Source organism: Lycorma delicatula, chromosome 7, assembly GCF_047948215.1.
Source record: "Lycorma delicatula isolate Av1 chromosome 7, ASM4794821v1, whole genome shotgun sequence".
NCBI lineage: Eukaryota > Metazoa > Arthropoda > Insecta > Hemiptera > Fulgoridae > Lycorma > Lycorma delicatula.
Genome location: NC_134461.1, coordinates 30,133,933 through 30,152,538, shown reverse-complemented (window position 1 = coordinate 30,152,538; position 18,606 = coordinate 30,133,933). Strand labels below are relative to the sequence as shown.

Genomic DNA, 18,606 nt, shown 5'->3' with positions numbered 1-18,606 from the left:
ATTTAAGTTCGTAAACATTGTTGCCAACAGCTACAACGCACTATGTCTTTAACTAAGACATCCATCATCTTCACAAACGATCTATTAGTTCATCATTTCATATTTTTGTTTCAATTTATAAATATAATATGTTTCAAGTATTCATTTTTTTTATTATTATTACAAATTTCCAGAATTTCTAAATTATTTTTACGATAAAAAATACTATCCCTTACTTTGCAACAAATGTTCGGCCACATTAGACACACCTCTCTTTCCATTTCTGTAAGCATTTGTAATGTTCCATAAACCTTTTTTTAAAAGATCTGTTAGTTTTACCAATATACTTGTTTGATTCATGTTGAAATTCCTTTAGGGTACATCTGTGCTCTTAATCACACATTTATCAGTTTATGTTCAATTAAATTAAATCAGTTCTTAAGAGAAGTTTGCTAATAATGTGAGGGTTTTTGGAAGCAGTAAAACAAACTGGTGGGAAGGCTGCCCATGGACCAGTTGAGAAACTCCGACATGTCTAGGGCTATACAATACGCTATTATTGGTATGAATATTAAATAATGTACTGTATACTTTGTATCAATAAACTAAGCAAATACATATTTGATTTTCAGAGACTTATTTAAAAAATCATAACAGCAGCTTTGATGCACAGTACCTTCCCATTCTGTATTCTATTTGTAACACCTGAGGAAGGTACTGTGTAATGAAACAGCTGTTGTGTTTTTTTTACATAATTTTGTAAAACTCAAATACATGTTTATTTCCTTTCATTATGGCTTTTCATCATGTAAAGGCTTCATCCATAGATTAATAAACTAAGTAATTTGCACTAAGTTTCTCTAAGATAGAACCAAGGATAAAAAATGTCAACTACAGGTTATAATTATCTCGCTTCATAAATTATCTTCCAATTGTATACAAATAATATTTAAGTAAGGTATGGTGTAAATCACTTCAGAAAATCAGATATAAAAGTATATCTTTTAATAAGTTCCTTTTTAAAAAAAAAAAAAAAAAACTTAAGCAAATTAAAAGGACCCCTCACATAATAAAAGAAAATATTATATTATTACTTAATATGAATTCAGATAACAAAACGTTTTCAGATAATTTTAACAAATACAAATTAAATATTGGTCCCTTACTGATATTTTCAAATCGATAGCAGAAGCACAAAGATCAGTGACATGAGCCTGAGGTGTAATAGGTTCAGTAGGAGTAGATCCAGCACTTCGAGCTTCTCCTTTCTCTTCAAATGGACTGGGAGGTGTTGTTATATGGAGACCACCTTGAAGAAATTCTGCTTTTAACCAATGTGGTGCTTCTTCTTCAGAAAACTATAAAACAATTTTAAAAGCATGCATTACCAATTGGTTTCGTAATTTGCATTATTACACTGATCCATGATTTTTATACAATCATATAACAAACTGTCAAACACAATGATTCAGAGATTTATCTGCGAGTACATATTTCCTTACTTGCATTCATAATTTCTGAATTTTTATACATTACACTTAATAAACAGTTTTTGACAAATAAAAGTTTTATTGTATTCCTGATTAACTTTTAAAATACAAAAATACAATCAGAATTTTTCCATCATCCATAGTTTTTATGTAACATTATTGAAGTATTGCTTTTATAAAATTTTAAATATTTTTATTAGCAATAATTTAAGTACATAAAAGAATATTTAAATGATTTCAAACAATAATAGAGTGCAAAGATTATGTGGCAGTAATTGTATATGCTTGACAATTTATTTACTATAGGTTCTGACTTGCCAGCATACAGCGGTCTTTGGAATCATACAATTAACACACCAGTATTGTTTAAATGTTCATTGTGCATGCATGTACTGTGGTTTCATTCCGTTTTGTGATTTACAGTTTGTGTCATGTGTGAAGCGTTAGTGAATATATATGCCAAGAAAGTATGACCTGGACAAATGTTATGTGTGGGGGGATTTGATGTTTAAAAAACAATAACAAAGTTTGACAACACTAGTTAAAAAAATGTTATGAACTATAATTTGGCTGTAAAGTTGGTAATCAAGATAAGAACTGGAACCCTTACATCTGCTGTTTAATGTGTACAAATTTAATATGTGTAATTTGAAACCTATTTAAATATATATTTTCTTGATAAACCCATCATATTTGAATCCCAGGTAATGGAAGAAAAATAATTTCAAATGAAATTACATCAACCATAATAATAACTAAAAGTAAATAAAAATATAAAAAAAAAAGTACGATATATATTAGCATTTATTCAGTGTGCAGAGCTGCTGCTATTATGTATAAATTTATAAAACTTTTATCTGCAGATCAATTCCTGCATATAATTTAGTAGAAACATTGTTTGAGACTTAAAAAATGTATTTATTCTACAAATCAGAAAAATGATTAGGAAACACCAAAACAAAGAAATTCAGAAGAAAAGATTTTTTTCTTCTATCTGTATAACATTTTAAAGAATAACATAATTAAAATCAGATCTCTTCTCTACTTCTACTTCAATAATGAATTTTATCATTATACAATTTTCCTTTTTTATAAACTCTAATATTTAATTTATAATATAATTTTTTTATTATAAATAAAATAATAACTATAAAAAAACTGAATACTGTACCATATTTACAAATAAATAAATCAAAGAGAAGAAAATATCTTTATCAAATTTAATTAGACAAGAAGGAAGATTTAATTTTTTTCTAACTACTTAAATTACTTAACATCAACTGAAAACAATTACCTGAGTAGGAGTACTAACAGCTAGCCAATGAGCATGTAATCCAAGAAGATACCCAAGGGTTCTTTCACAATCTAAAAGAGGTGATGAAGCAGTAACACTTGTATCAACAATCTGCAATTATTAACAAATTTTATTAACACAACCTATATATTTACACAACGTAATCATATATACATATTTCAAGTAAAAATAAAACTTATCTAAAACAAATTAAACATCACTTGTTTTACATCATTATTTAATATAATTGTATTCCCAAAATAAGTATTAATACGTACAAATAAGACTTATAAAAAGTACTGTTAAATATATTATTTCTTACTTTTTTTCTTTGTATAAGAACATCCTCAGTTAGGCTATATTTTGACGTGAAATGACTAAAATCACACTGAAACATACAGGTACCAGAACAGACATTTATAGCATTAACAAAAAGGTCTATATCGTCCTGCCTTAATAACTCCCTAATTATTAGTCTCAGAAATGTAAATGTGGTGTCATTTAATAACTTACATGGTCAGCTCGCCGATATGACTTTGAGTTTGCACCACTGGCTAGTGGGTTGGCAGGGAGGGAGCACAGCACAAATCGGCCAAAACTGGCGCTCTCACTCATCTCCATTCAGTGTAGCTCACGACTTAAGACGTGATAGTGTGGTGATTCGTGTATTGTTTAAAGTTTGTCGAGACAGATCAATTTAAGTAATAATAGTGTATTTTGGACAATATTTATGTATAAAAAAATTAAAGTAAACATGTAAACACTATAAAGATTCAATATGTCAGCCTCAGCCTGCACAAAAGCCAGCCAGAAATATAAATTATGCATATTGTTGGAAAGGAGAGATTATGGGCCATGTATAAGTATTCCAATGTCTGGTGCCAAGCGAGCAAGACTGTTTCAGGAGCGTTGCAAAGCTGGCACAGCGAGCTCAGTGAACAATCCCGATGGCGTGAGCACCTATTCCACTGCTTATTATGCCTTATGTCTTACTTCACATATCACAGACCAATGTTGAACAAAACTGTCATTGAAATAAATATCATGTACCATCATTTAGTGTCTGTTTTATGTTAAGATTAAATTTAATATGCACTGACTGTTTCGTTTTTATTTCAATCCAATACATTAAAAGTGATTAGCTGACATACAGCGATTTAGCGAAACTAAACAACTGATTAAAAAACTCATCTATTGATTAAATTTAATACAAAGTAAACAAAATCTATTTTTATAACTCAATGAATCTACAGCTACCTGGAGATGTTGACAGATTTGTAGACAGTTTATTATCAAAAACTAGAGAAATGAAGTTATACGAGAACAAATTATAAGATGAAAATATAACTATAAAACAAACAATAATATTATAACTATATGAGATTAAACTATATAAGAGGATTGAAATTATTAAATACAGAAATTTAGCTATTAACTGCAGCCAAGCCTAATAGAATGGTTAAACAATTACAAGAGTCGGAAATCCTGAAATAAGGAAATCATACTAAATAATGGCATCTGTTTAGTGGAAGAACTGATAGACACTGATACATATTCTACCGAAGCGAAAATGTAATCTTCTTGAAGTAACAGGCAAAATTAAAAAGAATAAGGTAATAAATAGCATTGTATAATAAAGAAAGGAGAGGGACCATTTCCATGAATTTAGAGGAGTTGGAGTGAAGTTGCAAATAATATAGGTGAATGTAAAATCATCCATGAAATGATTCATAGAATAAAAACGATTTGACAAAGGTTAATAGACAAGATCACATGTTAGCTTATTACTCCTCTTCTCATATACCTTAAATGGTATAAAAAATGGCTGTTCATGTATTTTATTTTATATAACAAATTCAGTGGCAACAAAACAGACTTATATGATTTCTGAATATTAATCTAAGTCCTTATTATCAGATCTAAACATGCTGCTAATAAAGCAGCCAAAGAATCACAAAGTAATTCATTTGCCCATTTTTATTCATAAAGATGCAAATGAAAAAATCTGATGTGGACACCACATGACTTCCTTGTACGCCTGTTAAATTATATTTACACATTTTTTTAAATGAAAAATATAAAAAATTTTATTCCACTAATAACTTCTGATTTTTTTTCATATTTTTTTTAATGTTATTATTGAATTATTATTTATTGCAAAAACTTTTTTTACAATCAGAGGTTAATAATTATTAATAAATCAATATATTTAAATTAAAAAAAGAAAGAAAATTAAAAAAAAAAAGAAAATTAAGTCGGATTCAAACCAATGTGCCTTCTCCTTGTAAGAACAAATATTTCATTACCTTAAAATTGTATTTGGCTATAACTCTGGAACCAATTAAGTACTGCTTATATCATTGAAAAGCTTTCAATAAGGACTTATTACTGCAGTTAAGAAAAAGTCTATATTCCAAATTTTTGGATTTTGGGCTTTTTTGGAAACTTTTGGTCCAGTCAATTACAATCAAAAGGTGAGGTGCATGCACAATTAGATGTTACAACAGTTCTAAATCCAAAATTTCAACATCCTACAGCAAATCGTTTTTGAGTTCTGTGAGATATATATGCATGTGCATACAGACATCACACCAAAACTAGTCAAACTGGATTCAGGGATGATCAAAATTGATATTACTGAGATAACTGCTGATTTAGGAAATCTCATATATGTTATATTATATATATATAATTATTTTTATTAAATTAAAATTTTATAAAAGATTAACAATTTGTCAAATTCTAAAATTATAAAAATAATTTATTTTTATGTAATTATAGAATTAAATACCAACTGAAAACGCAGGATTCTGCAAAAATTGATTCTCAGAAATATCAATTAATTTTTCTAATTAATATCAACTTTAATTTTTCTATTTAGTGTGTTTTAGTGGTTTAAATTTCATTTAATATTAACTACAGTGGTTAATATTTTAATGAATTTAAATTTTCAAAAAAAAATATATATATATACATTTACATTTATTTTATTTGTATGAGTAACATTATAAATGTTACATTATGTATCAATATTAAATATTTTATTTAAATTATTGATTTACTAATAACTAGATGTTTATTTAAATTTATACTTTTATAATCATTTTTAAAACCTGAAATAAAGTGCCAATTGCAAATTTTTGAAACTTATACAAAGAAATGTGAAAGCTAATTGATAAAAATATAATTAAAAAACAATTATTTATATATGTTTGGAGAGTAATATAATTAATTATATTAAAAAAGTTTATATACATACAACTTAAAAACCTTTTAAATATACACAAATATAAAAAAAATAACAATTCTTTATTTTTCAAATAATATATATATTCGAATGAACTTACAAACATCACAATTTTTACAATAATTTAACAGTATTATATCTATTGCATATCTTTATTACAAACACAGGTCACAGTGGGTCAGCCATTGCAATGCTTTGGGGGTAAGATCATGGATGTTTTGTAGCAAAAGGACAAACCAGGGCCATGTGAGCGATCGTTTACTCTTCAACTCCACATCAGTTGCATTGTGGGTTTTCCACAGCTCCCCATTGGGTCAGGCTCTTATTGCAGATACCATGATTTGTGCAAATCCTGTTGATGTTCATGTGGAACCCATTTTCTCATCTTCTGGATTTTCTCATGGCTTTCAAACGTATGGAGATGGCTTCTCATCTTACATTTAATTGATCCGCGAATTGTTGCATTTGAGCGTCATCCTCATCCAACAATGCTTGCAGTTCGCTGTCTTCAAACTTTTTTGGTGGTCTTCCACACTTTTCATTTCTCACATCAGAATTGCCACTTTTGAATTTTCTAAACCAACACTCAAAGCACTGTGATTTACGAAGAGCATGCTCACTGTAAGCTTTGACAAGCATTCGATGCAATTCTGGGGCAGTTTTCTTTAAAAGGTAACGTAAAATCAATGATGTCCTCAAATTGTACTTTTTAGGTACAAAACTCAACATGTCAGCTATCAAAGAAAGAAAATGGTGCCAATGATGCGGTTCCACGGTAACTACATTAACAGCTAGGGCCATCTATGGGCAAATTCTGGTTTTATATTCACACAATTCTGGTAAATATTAAACAATAGAGGTGCCAGTACGGATCCTTGTGGTAGGCCATTTTTTAGGCTGTAGAAAATACTTGGCTTTCCTTTGAGCTGTACTTGGCAAAGTCTATCACTCAGCATTTCAATCAGTAAGTTAAGGATCAATTTGCAGGGAACAATCTGATACACCTTAAGTAGTAGTCCTTCTTTCCAGACTGTGTTATACGCTGAATTTAAATCAATGAACGCAGCAGATGTTTTAAGCCTTTGTTGAAATCCTTTCTCTATACAGATTTAAGCGAAAGGACCTGATCGGAGCAACTTCTTCCTAGCATAAAGCCAACCTGCTCCATTGGTATACCATTACTGACAATGGGTATTAGACGCACAAGTAGTATTCTTTCTAAGATCTTGACACATACACTTAAAAGTGTTATTGGTCTATAGGCTTTCGGGTTGAGTGATGTCTTTCCCAGGCTTAGAAATGGCGATTACTTTTTTTTCTTGAAAAGTTTTGGTAACTCATCCCTTCGCAGGATATCATTATAAAGATTTAAAACCCATCATTGTGTGTTTGGACTGATGTGTTTAATAAACTCAGGATATATGTTGTCTAATCCAGCTGTTTTTCTTTTTTTGTTTAACTGATTTCAGCACTGAATTCTTCCAATGTGATTTGGTCCATCATATTGCGGAGGAGCTGTTTATGAATTTTACAAATTTCACCAATTGCATACCTCACTTCTATCCCCCCTTCAAGCAATAACAAATACCTTTACCTAACTACAGTTACTGATGGCTAGATTAAATGTCTGTACCACATAAAATGATGTCAAATCTGACAAGGATTTGAGCCCAGAACCTTCTGGATAAAAACCAGAGGCACCGCCACTCCACCACCAGAGGTTGTTGGAGTAATAAGAATGGTTTCAAAACTAGAGGTATGAATGAAGCACTACTACAAATAACTCTGTAGTCAACATGGATGTGGATCTATGATGCTTCAATCATCATTGTACACCATGCTTAACTGTTTGGTTCAGTTTTTTAGCTCTGAGCATTTTCCCCCTCCATATTCATTTATTACAATTTAATTCCAAATATATTAACTAAAATAATTTTTTTTTTAATGTTTAGCACAGAGGCTGGTAATAACAGTGTAATTAAGCCAGTAGTGAATGTGTAAAGAAAAAGGTCTGTCAATAAAGGAAGCATTAGTGATTACTTTTAGAACATAAATGCGTAGAGTCTAGCCAAAGTAAGAGAATGGATGCAAGATCATATGAGACTAAGAGGATATTTGCAGATGATTTTGGGATTAATAAACAGAAAATTCATCAATTTTTAATGAAGATTTGATCAAGATGGTTGCTTTCTAATCTGTCACAAACTCAATAATAAGACAACCATGAACAGTAAACAAGAAACACCCAACCAGTAAAAAAAATTTAATTCTAGTGTGGTAGAGAATGAAAATTCATATTTTCATTATGATCCTGGAAAATAAAAATCCTGAATGAAAATCAATAATCACTGAAAGACAAGAAAATTCATATTTAAAAATTAAATATAAAGACAATGTTATATGATTTTAACACTGCAAACAAATTATTCACCACAAATTAGTCTCTGAAAGACAGAATCTCACTAAAACTGTTTTCTGATTGTTCTACCTAATGAGAATTGACGATGTCTATCCCAAATACTGGCACTAGGTAGTTGATTTCTTCATAATAAAGTACCTACTTGCGGGTTGTAACAACTAATGAACATTAATGCAAGAGAGTAACTCTCAACTGTTTCATTTATTTCATGGGGTTGCATTCTATGCAACCCCATGAAATATAAATGATTCCTTTCTTGTTATTAATGGTCGAATGTGTACTAACTATAGTTTAAATGTCAACCTAAATGAAAAAGGAGATTGGTGAGCCATGTACAATGGAACCAAGAATCAGTCTGATAATGGAAGAAAATATAGAGGGCAAAAACTATAACAACAATTAAAGAAAAGAACATATAAAACAAATTACTACTCAATTACAGTAAATATTCTAAAACTTAAACATTAGAATACAACAGAAAGGAAAAAAGAAAGAAATCCATCAATTTTGGCAAATTATGGATAAAAAATATTTCTTACAGAAAAAAGATTCTTTTCATACTAAATTATTGATCACCAAGAAGTAATCTAAAAGATACCTGTAACGTATCCTCATCTGGATCAACATAATTGCCAACAAAATATGCAGAAAGTATTTCCTGAGGTGCCTGTGCAAGATCAGCTGCCGCTCGAGTAGCATGCCAACTATTTTGGTTATGTAACTGGAACTTATCAGACGTAGACCCATCAAATCTAGTCACATAAAAAGAGTATCAATTAACTTCTTATCACGTAATTTTTCTGTTATCAAAAGGGCACCATCTGACAGCAGCTAAATCTGTATCCATTTCATATTTCTATAAATAACAACACTATCATTCATTTTTACACTATTATTACCATATCATACTTAAAAGTAATACTTAAAGAATTAGAGTGGCGAACAAATTAATCCAAACACAGTAATTTTAACAGAAAATTTTATTTTTAAAAGTAGAAATGTTTAATAGTCAAACTCACTCAAATTTAATAGTTTATGTGTCCTCCTTTGTTTTTGATTATTTCATTAATCCTCTTGGCATTGATTCCATTAACATAGAACAATGGTTTTTGATTTCTTCATCTCAAAACCAAACCTGTCACTGAACTAATAAGGTCAGTTTTTATGCCACAATTCATTTTCCCAAGTCTTCTGTTTAGTATGGCCCATAAATTTTCAATGAGATTAAGATTGGGGGAGTTCCCCAGCCAAGAAAGCACTCAAATTTTTTGTTTTTGAAAAATTCTTTAGCTTTCTTTGACGTTGACATGGTGCAAGGTCCTGTTGGAAAATGAGTTCTGGGTTCTTCTGCTTAAGTGGGGCTATTTTTCTTTGGCATGTTAATGTATTGGTCCGATTGGCATCTACTTGGTCGACTATCATCTCATCAACAGGTATAAGCGCTCCTGGCCCTTCATGTGTAAAACATCCCCAATACATCTTTTTGGCTGGGTCTTTGGGAGTTTGTTGCAAATGTGCTGGTGTGGTAATCTTCTCATCTGCTGACTTATGAATGTAAGCTGCTCTCTCCCCTTGGACAAAGAAATGAGTCTTGTCTGAAAAAATAACTTTTTCCACACCTCAATAGTCCATTTTTTTATGTTCCTTTGCCCATTGAAGTCTTTTTGTCTTCATAACCTGTGTAAGTAACTGCTTCTTTTTACGTTTCCAAACAATCCTTCCCACTGCCAACAATCTTCTACAAACTGTCATATCGGAAACATTAGTCCCACTGGCACTGAAGTCCCTATTAAGGTCAACAGCTGATAATTGTGGATTAATTTTACTTTTTCTTATTAGTAATCTATCCTGTGTGGTTTTCTTTTTCCATCCACATTTTCCTTTTCTCTTTGGAGAGACGAAACCTGTTTCTCTAATGTTTTCACAATTTCCTTTACAGTACCTAACCCACACTGTACTCACTGGCAATCTCTCGTTAAGTCATTTGTTTGTGTTGGGACAGAACAACAATTTTTGACTGCTTTCATGGGGTTATGTCCATTGCATTAACTAGAAACGAATAACAAACTTATAACAAAAACTCACAAGGTCACCAACAACTAATTGACAATGAATTATAAAAGCACGAAAACCACTAATTCTGTTTGTGTATCAACTAATATAACTTGAAACACCAAACAGCAAGCATCCTGCCACAGAATGAAAATTCACTACAACAGAACAAAAATTCCCTTTGTTCGGATTAAATTGTTCGCTACTGTACTTTTAAATATTACTTAAAAGTAAAACCTGATATATGTCACTGGCATATATAATGTAAAAGTAGAACATCGGTAATCAGCAATATATGGCATATTACCTAGTTACAACCATTTAAAAATGTTCACTTTCTACTTTCTGTAAAAGGAGATTCAGGAAAAATTTTAATTTTTGCATTTTCCAATCCGGTTCAAATTTAAATCAAACCAACTTGCTTTATGCACTTTTATATCTAAATAAATTAAGGCTTTTTTCAGATGATTAAAATACACTTTTTTCAATTAAAAAGAAAAAATTATCCATCTTTCTCATTAACCCCATCTTTCTCATTAAATTTTTAAATTATTCATTTATTTAACAAGTTCATCTTCATCTCATTTATAGAAGTCACACTGCCTTTAAGCTGTGTAAGCTGCCTTACACAGCTTACACATATAAATTAAGCATTTAAGCTGTATAAGGAGCAGATCTTTCTTTTACTTTTTCTACAAGAAAATTGGAAAAAATGTTTATTTTTTGGGCAACAGATTCTATTTCAATAAAAAGACTGCTTCCAACACTGAATTAAAAAAGTGATTTTTATGTGTTTTAAGTTAACCAGCGGGTGTAAAACATGTTCAAAAGATTCTATTTAAAATAGAAATCTTCACCCTTAAGGTATTGGCAATGAAAAAATATTTTTAAAAAATTTAATACAAACTGATAAAAGCACTAAATCTTTTAAATTGTACCATCCAATAAAAGTTTTTTTTTAATTCAATAAAAAATTACATGGATTCACTTTTTTTATTCAAAAAAATCAATCCATCATCTTTAAACAAACTAAAAGTCAGTGCACCTTTAGACTTGAGAGATTATTTTCTCAATATTAACAAATAAATCACTATTCAATGTTGGCTTATACAAATGTGTACAAGGTAGTTTTTATGTTGGTAGTAGTAATGATACCATGATATATCCACAACACATGTTTCCTGTTTCACACACTACAATACCAAAGCTGTTCATTTTTTAATATATATACCAAGGTGAAAAATGTCAGCAATTGAATACACACAAATAATTTTTTTGTTTTGCTTAAAAAATCACTGTCAGAAAGATTAATGCTACTTGAACATGCATACAGAGAATCAACAATGAAGAAAACAGTAGTTTATAATTGGCAAAAGCATTTTAGTGATGGTCGTGATAGTGTTGAAGACATTTGTAGTGGGCACCCATCTACCTCAACAAATGATGAAAATATATAGTGTTGAAAATGTTCAAAGCGATAGAAGAAAAGCTGTCATGGAATTAGCATCAATAGTTGGGATAGCATGGAAGTTACCACAGTATTCTCCATAATAATCTGAACATGCACTGCATTTGTGTACATATTATTCCAAATATGTTATCTAAAGATTAGAAAGAAACTCTGAAGACACTGCTTGATATAATCACTATGGCTTCACAAGATCAAAATTTCTACAAAAATCATAACAAGTGATGACAAGGTGTTTTTGTATGATCTACAGATAAAATGTCAATCTTCAGAGTGGAAATCAACACCATCTACGCAATCACATAAATTCTGTTTGAATAGGAACAAAGAAAAAGGTATGTAGGAAGTTTTCTTTTATCCATATTGTTCACTATGAACTCATTCCTGACCGGCAGACATGAACAAGGAAATGTATGCTGATATCCTTTGTTAATGAGAGCAATAAAAAGGAAATGACTTGAGAAATGGGAAACAAAGAATTGGATTCTTTTGCATGAAATCCACCAGGCAGGGACATCAACCTATGCTTATCAAGGTACGTGGAATAATTCAATTTAACAACTCTAGAGCATCCACCGTACTCTCCCTACATACTATTAGATAATTTTTTTTCCTCACTGAGGGGAAAAAGTAAAGAACACAAATGACATTATGGCCAATGCATTTAAGAAGCTGAGAACAATATCCCAAAATGGGTTTCAAGAATGTTTCAAACGACTTTATAGACAGACGAAGACAAAAGTGTCTAGTTTCTAAAGGAAACTACTTTGAAAGAAAATCTGTCAAAAACTTTTTCATATAAGCATATTTGAAAAATAAACTAATTCCATGAACCTTTTGAACTTACCTTTTAAATATTCATTTATTTACAGACAGACAGACAGACAGAGACAGAGAGAGAGAGAGAGAGAGAGAGAGAGAGAGAGAGAGAGAGAGATTTTCAACATTGAAATTTTGAAAAATTAATTGAAGTGATTTTTTTTCACAATAATAACTGATTACTTGATATTTCATGAATACAGCCATGTAGTATGTCAATAATTTATTTAAAATTCTTTGAATGATGACATTTTTAGTTAAAAAAAATGAAAATTTAGACTTTCGTGATTGAATAAAAATTTATTAAGAAAATATATTTTTTTAAATATCTTTTTTTTAACAAAATTTACCTCATTCAGCTTAAGCAAGTTTATCGAAAGTTACCCACACTTTTATAAAACACAAAGATTATGATATGAACATTTACACATATTATGACTTAACAATAAGGGAAGCAGAATTGACATTTAAAAGAGACATTCATAACAATATAAATTAAACAAATATACTAAAAATAATTCATGCAGTAAATTTACATTTAAAATAATGTAATCTAAGGTTAATGAAAAATAAAATACCTCATATCTTGGATATCGTAGACTTTATTATTTATAAGAATCCAAAGTCCTCCATCTCTATTGTGGTTTTCTATATCAGCTTTCCTAATCAATGCCATTTCATCTTGAGCTTTGTATCCAGAAAGCCCACCATTGTTTACTGTAAAACAAAGTTTTAATAAGCTGTTAGTCAATAAAAAAATAATATATTGCATAAATAATATTCAATAACAAACTAAATTTCAAATTTTATTTACAAATAAAAATTTAATCACAAATTAAATTTCAGTGACTTATACAAAATATTAAAATCCCCACAACTGCCATCAACCTAACTAATTAATTTACCCATATTTCTTTCTTGATAAAATATCTAGTCATGTATGAAAACAAATATTTATGATCATACAATGTTAAAAAAATTAATAATTAGCTAAATATTACAAATATGAGTTTTTATTAGAAGATACAAAACTCTATTATAAGAAATGCCAGTTTAAGACAAATCTGAAATTCCTACGCATCATAGAACCATCATCCAGAATCCAATTTTAATTTTTAAACATCAATATGGTCAATATAAAACTGATAAGATGGCTGTATAAAAATCAGTTATTAACAAATGTGTAGCAGTTAACCGACTTAGTCGGGTCAGACGGGCAGTTGGTTAAGCAAAAAAGCCATTTAAACTGAAGAATATTTTTTTTTTATGAATAAGAGATATTGTAAGTGATATTTTTTGCACAAAAATCATAAGTGATGATGACAGGGTGTTTTTTATATGATCTACAGATAAAATGTCAAACTTAAAAATGCAAGTGGTACAAACCAATATTTAAGCTTTTGCACTAATACTGTAACAATTTTTCATACACTACATAAATTGCATTTCCATATCCCACGGACAAGCTTCAAGCTAATGTGGCAAGATCAAGAAAAAATAAATGAAGGCCCAATATCAGATACACTTTGATACATAATTACCAAAATTAAAACTATAAAGTAAAGTATGATGGATATTACCCCTTCATCCATAAGTTGGATCAAGGTTGTTACATTAGGCAGTAGAAACTGAAACATAATGTGGTATCTGCAAGCTCATCGGAAAAAGGATGACACGAAGCATTGTCTAGGAATAGCACAGCTTTTTCAGGTTAATTTAATTTTCTTAGTTGTTTTACTTTAGGAAAGAATTTGTGATGAAACCATTCTTTAAATGATGAAGCAATCATCTATGCATTTTTTGTGCTGTGTAATACACTGGTAATGTCTTTTTATTCATGTTTTTCAGCGGCCTTGGATTTTTAGACTTTCCTACTAGAAAAAGTGGAATTTTATGAGTCCCACTTGCGTTACAGCAGACAGCTAAAGTTATCTGTTTTTTTTTGATTTTTTACATCCTGGAGTAGTGTGTTCATCCTGAATGGCCATCGTTTTATTTGGCAGCAACTTATATACAAGCCCCTTCTCATCGACATTATACAGTAGTTCTAAAAAGTTTTTCTTCATCAATGATTTTTTTCTATGAAGTTATAAATTTTTCTACTGTGACGTGCTCTGCAGATAATTTTTCACCACATATACTTAAGGTATGGACTCCATGGCACTTTTTCCAACTACATAAAGATTTAAGATGCACAAATCATGCAGGAAGTAGAACACTCATAAACCACTGAAGAAAGTTTTTCATTATTTTTAACTACCAAAAATTGTATTCTACAAACCATGTTTAATAATATAATTTTTTAATTGAATAAAAAGATTAGAAAACAAAAGTTTGATTTAATAACTTAGAAACACTGAACGAAATTATAGGTACTTGTAATTTGAAGATTTAAGATAATTCAATATTTTCATCCCAGTTTAAATCATAATTAAACTTGAAGCTCCCAACAGTGAAAAGAAATGCTCAAATGTTCAATACAGCAACAAACAGAATCAGGATTCTTTTTCTAGTATCAAAATGAATAAAATCTGATGTGGACATAATATGACTTCCTTGTATGCCTATTATATTACATATATATATATTTTTAAAATTATTTTTATTATTTAAAATTTATTTCACTAATAACTTATTAGTGAAATTATTATTGAATTATTATTTATTATAAACATTTTTTTACAATTGGAGGTTAATAATTATTAATAAATCAATATATTTAAATTAAAAAAAAGGTAATGAAGTCGCATTAGAACTGATGTGGTGCTTTCCCCTTTTTTTTTAAGATCCAAATATTTCATTAACTAAAATTTTATTTGGCTATAATTCTGGAACCAATGAAAATAAGTACTACTTATGATATATCATTGAAAAGCACTCAATGAGAGCGTAAAAACCAATTTTTTTTTATTTTGGGCTTATTTGGACACTTTTGGCCCAGTCGATTGCAATCAAAAAGGAGGGGGAGACAACTAGATGATAACAGTCCTAAATTCAAAATTTCAACATTCTATGGTTAATCATTTTATGTATCTCGCATATGCGAGATACATATGTATGTATGTCATGCCACCATAACTAGTCAAAATGGATTCAGGGATGGTCAAAATGGATACCTCCGTTGAAATCTGAAAACCGAAATTTTTTTTGAATACAATACTTCCTTTAGTTCATACAAGGAAGTAAGAATCATCATTAATCGCTTCACACAACTCTTAAAGGTGATTAGTCATCAATACAATAGTGATTTCTTCACCCCTTCCCTCCTAATGGTTCATCCCTAATTAATTAATTGAGAGACCAATCAATATTCCGTTAAGAAAGATTAAAACTAAACAAAGAACCATACTGAAATTACTTCCAGCCTTCTTAAAAGAAAAAACAGATTAATTTCACGACAGAACTCAAATTAGAAAAAAACAATTCCACTGGAATATCTACAACAAGTAAATTTCATATTTGTGCAAACTAAAAATGAATGGAAAAATAATAATCAACTGATCACTCAAGGGGTAACAAAATTTGTAATATATTATGGTATATAAAATCTACAACTTAAATCTGATTTTTATATATTAAAATTGCTCTACAAATTTTTACAACTAAAAATTACATACAAACTACTTTTATAAAAAATAAAATATATGCTTTTACTAGATTGCACTAATACAAATACTTTATGGCTACTAACCAGTTACAGCAGGCCATGCCATATCTTCATTATCCTCTTTTTCCAAGCTTGGCATAAGTCTATTGAATTTTTCAAGTGTATCAAGAAGAGGTAGCAACAACCCTAACCAATCAGCTGAATGTAATAATAATGGCACCTCTTTCTGTAGCATTACAAGCGATACTAGTATTTCAGGTAATAATATTTCTGTAAAACCGAACCATTTAAAATATGAATATCAATAAGGATACTCAAAATAAAAAATTACCTAAATATACAAACATATTAAAATATTTTTTAGAGATAAATACATCAGTAATTATTATTTTAGTAAGAAAAAAAATTAGTTAACCGGCTAAAATGAATAATACTTAATTAATATATTAATTTGAGTAAATCTGTAATAGTCAGAAAGATGAAAAGAAAAAATTTATATATAAGTATTTTATAAAAAATTAAATATACTAGCAAAAGGATACATACCAATTGTATCACCTCGTAAAATAGATGCAACAACATAAAAATGTTTATTACTTGTTGCTGACAATTCAGCAGCTAAATTCATAACTTCAATGATTTGTTTGCTTAACTGCTGAAGATATTTAAATAAAACTGATTCAGCTCCCATACTTCCTTGTTCTGTAACAAAAAAAAAAAAAAAACAATATTGATATTGTGAATAGAAGAACATTTCTAGTGTATGATAATATTTACACTTTGTCTAACATACGATAAAAAAGAACAGTTAATTAGTCTCAATACTTTTATCATCAATGAAAACATGACATATCCCGTATATTAAACTAATATTATTATTCATATTAATGTGACTTATTGACTTTTGAATTCTCATTGGCATACATACGAAGTCTGTAAATAAAGTAATGAGACTAGATTTTTTGACAGCTAAAGTGGCAACACTCTAAAGGTACTAGTAAACATATGGTTATATAAACAGCTGATTTATATTAGGTATTAATATTTTCAGTCTGTTGCTGCTACGTGAGACATAACATAATATAAGCAAACGTTTCATGAAACGAGTTTTTGTTGTTCATTACAAAAATGAGATACTAATTATGAGCAACACTGTGCAATTAAGTTTTGTGTTAAACTCAGTGAGAATGCTACTGAAACTTTTTCAAAATTGAAAAGGGCATATGGAGATGATGCTCTATCACAAGCCCAAGTTTTTAGGTAGTTTAAAGCATATTCAGATGGCTGGGAATCAGTTGCGGACAATCCACGCTCTGGAAGACTGTAATATCAAAATGTTGAGCGAATCAGAGACTTGATATGGTATGACTAGCAATTAACTGTCTGAATCATTGCAGAACAATTGAATTTGAACTGTGAAAAAGAAATTCTTGAAAGACTGCAGAAAAGACTTTCAGAAAAAACTGTGGAAAACTTTTCAGAACCATTAATAAAATTGTAAATAACAGCTAATAGTTTGGAAAAATACTATACAAAATATTTATTAAAAAAAAACCTGTTATTTTATACTGTTCGATTAAATGAACAGGGATGGCGGAATTATAAAGATAATATTATTTTATCATTTTAGTATAAACAATAATTTTAGTATAGATAATATCATTTTAGTTTATAAACAAAACGTCTTGCTGAAGTCATAAATGATAGTATATTTATAGTAAAGTTTCAAACATTTCCTTTGACTTGGAATTTTCAAAATGGTCTTAATATGTTTAACATTCTTGATTCTTCAGCTTAAGTACTCATAACTGAAATCAAAACAAGTAGAAAAACACTCATACATACGAAAACATTAATGAAAATATGGTTAATCAAAGAAAGCGATGATTTTGCTTCAAATAAATAACTCCAAAACTGTAAGCAGAATGCAGCACGTACTGATAGCATTTCAAGCAATATGCAGAATTTAATACAGAAAATGGAAATTGATGAAATGAGGAATATTAGGGCAGTGCAAGCTCACTTGGATTCATCCTACATAAGTCAACAAACCCCTCCATTAAAGACGACTACCTCAGTCCACAGTGTGATCTCATCAACTATAAATATAACTTACCCATACTGCTTTAGTATTTTCATTGCTTTTGATTTGCTAACATTTTTCATTTACTATTAATAATTTTACTGAATAAACATTCAAAAAGCATTACAAAAAACAGTAATAAATCTCT

At 29.5% G+C, this 18,606-nt stretch overlaps 1 protein-coding gene across 3 annotated transcripts in view; it reads right to left on the bottom strand.

Moving 5' to 3' along the window:
• Positions 1 to 18,606, bottom strand: part of HERC2 (E3 ubiquitin-protein ligase HERC2) — a 276,358-nt gene that overhangs the window by 168,549 nt on the left and 89,203 nt on the right. For all 3 annotated transcript variants that reach the window (XM_075372110.1, XM_075372111.1, XM_075372112.1), the window contains exons 22-27: positions 16,922 to 17,077; positions 16,460 to 16,645; positions 13,347 to 13,485; positions 9,028 to 9,181; positions 2,764 to 2,874; positions 1,146 to 1,337 (exon numbers count right to left, since the gene is read on the bottom strand). In XM_075372110.1, coding sequence (XP_075228225.1) covers positions 1,146 to 1,337; positions 2,764 to 2,874; positions 9,028 to 9,181; positions 13,347 to 13,485; positions 16,460 to 16,645; positions 16,922 to 17,077 — 938 coding nt within the window. The remainder of the gene's footprint in view (positions 1 to 1,145; positions 1,338 to 2,763; positions 2,875 to 9,027; positions 9,182 to 13,346; positions 13,486 to 16,459; positions 16,646 to 16,921; positions 17,078 to 18,606) is intronic.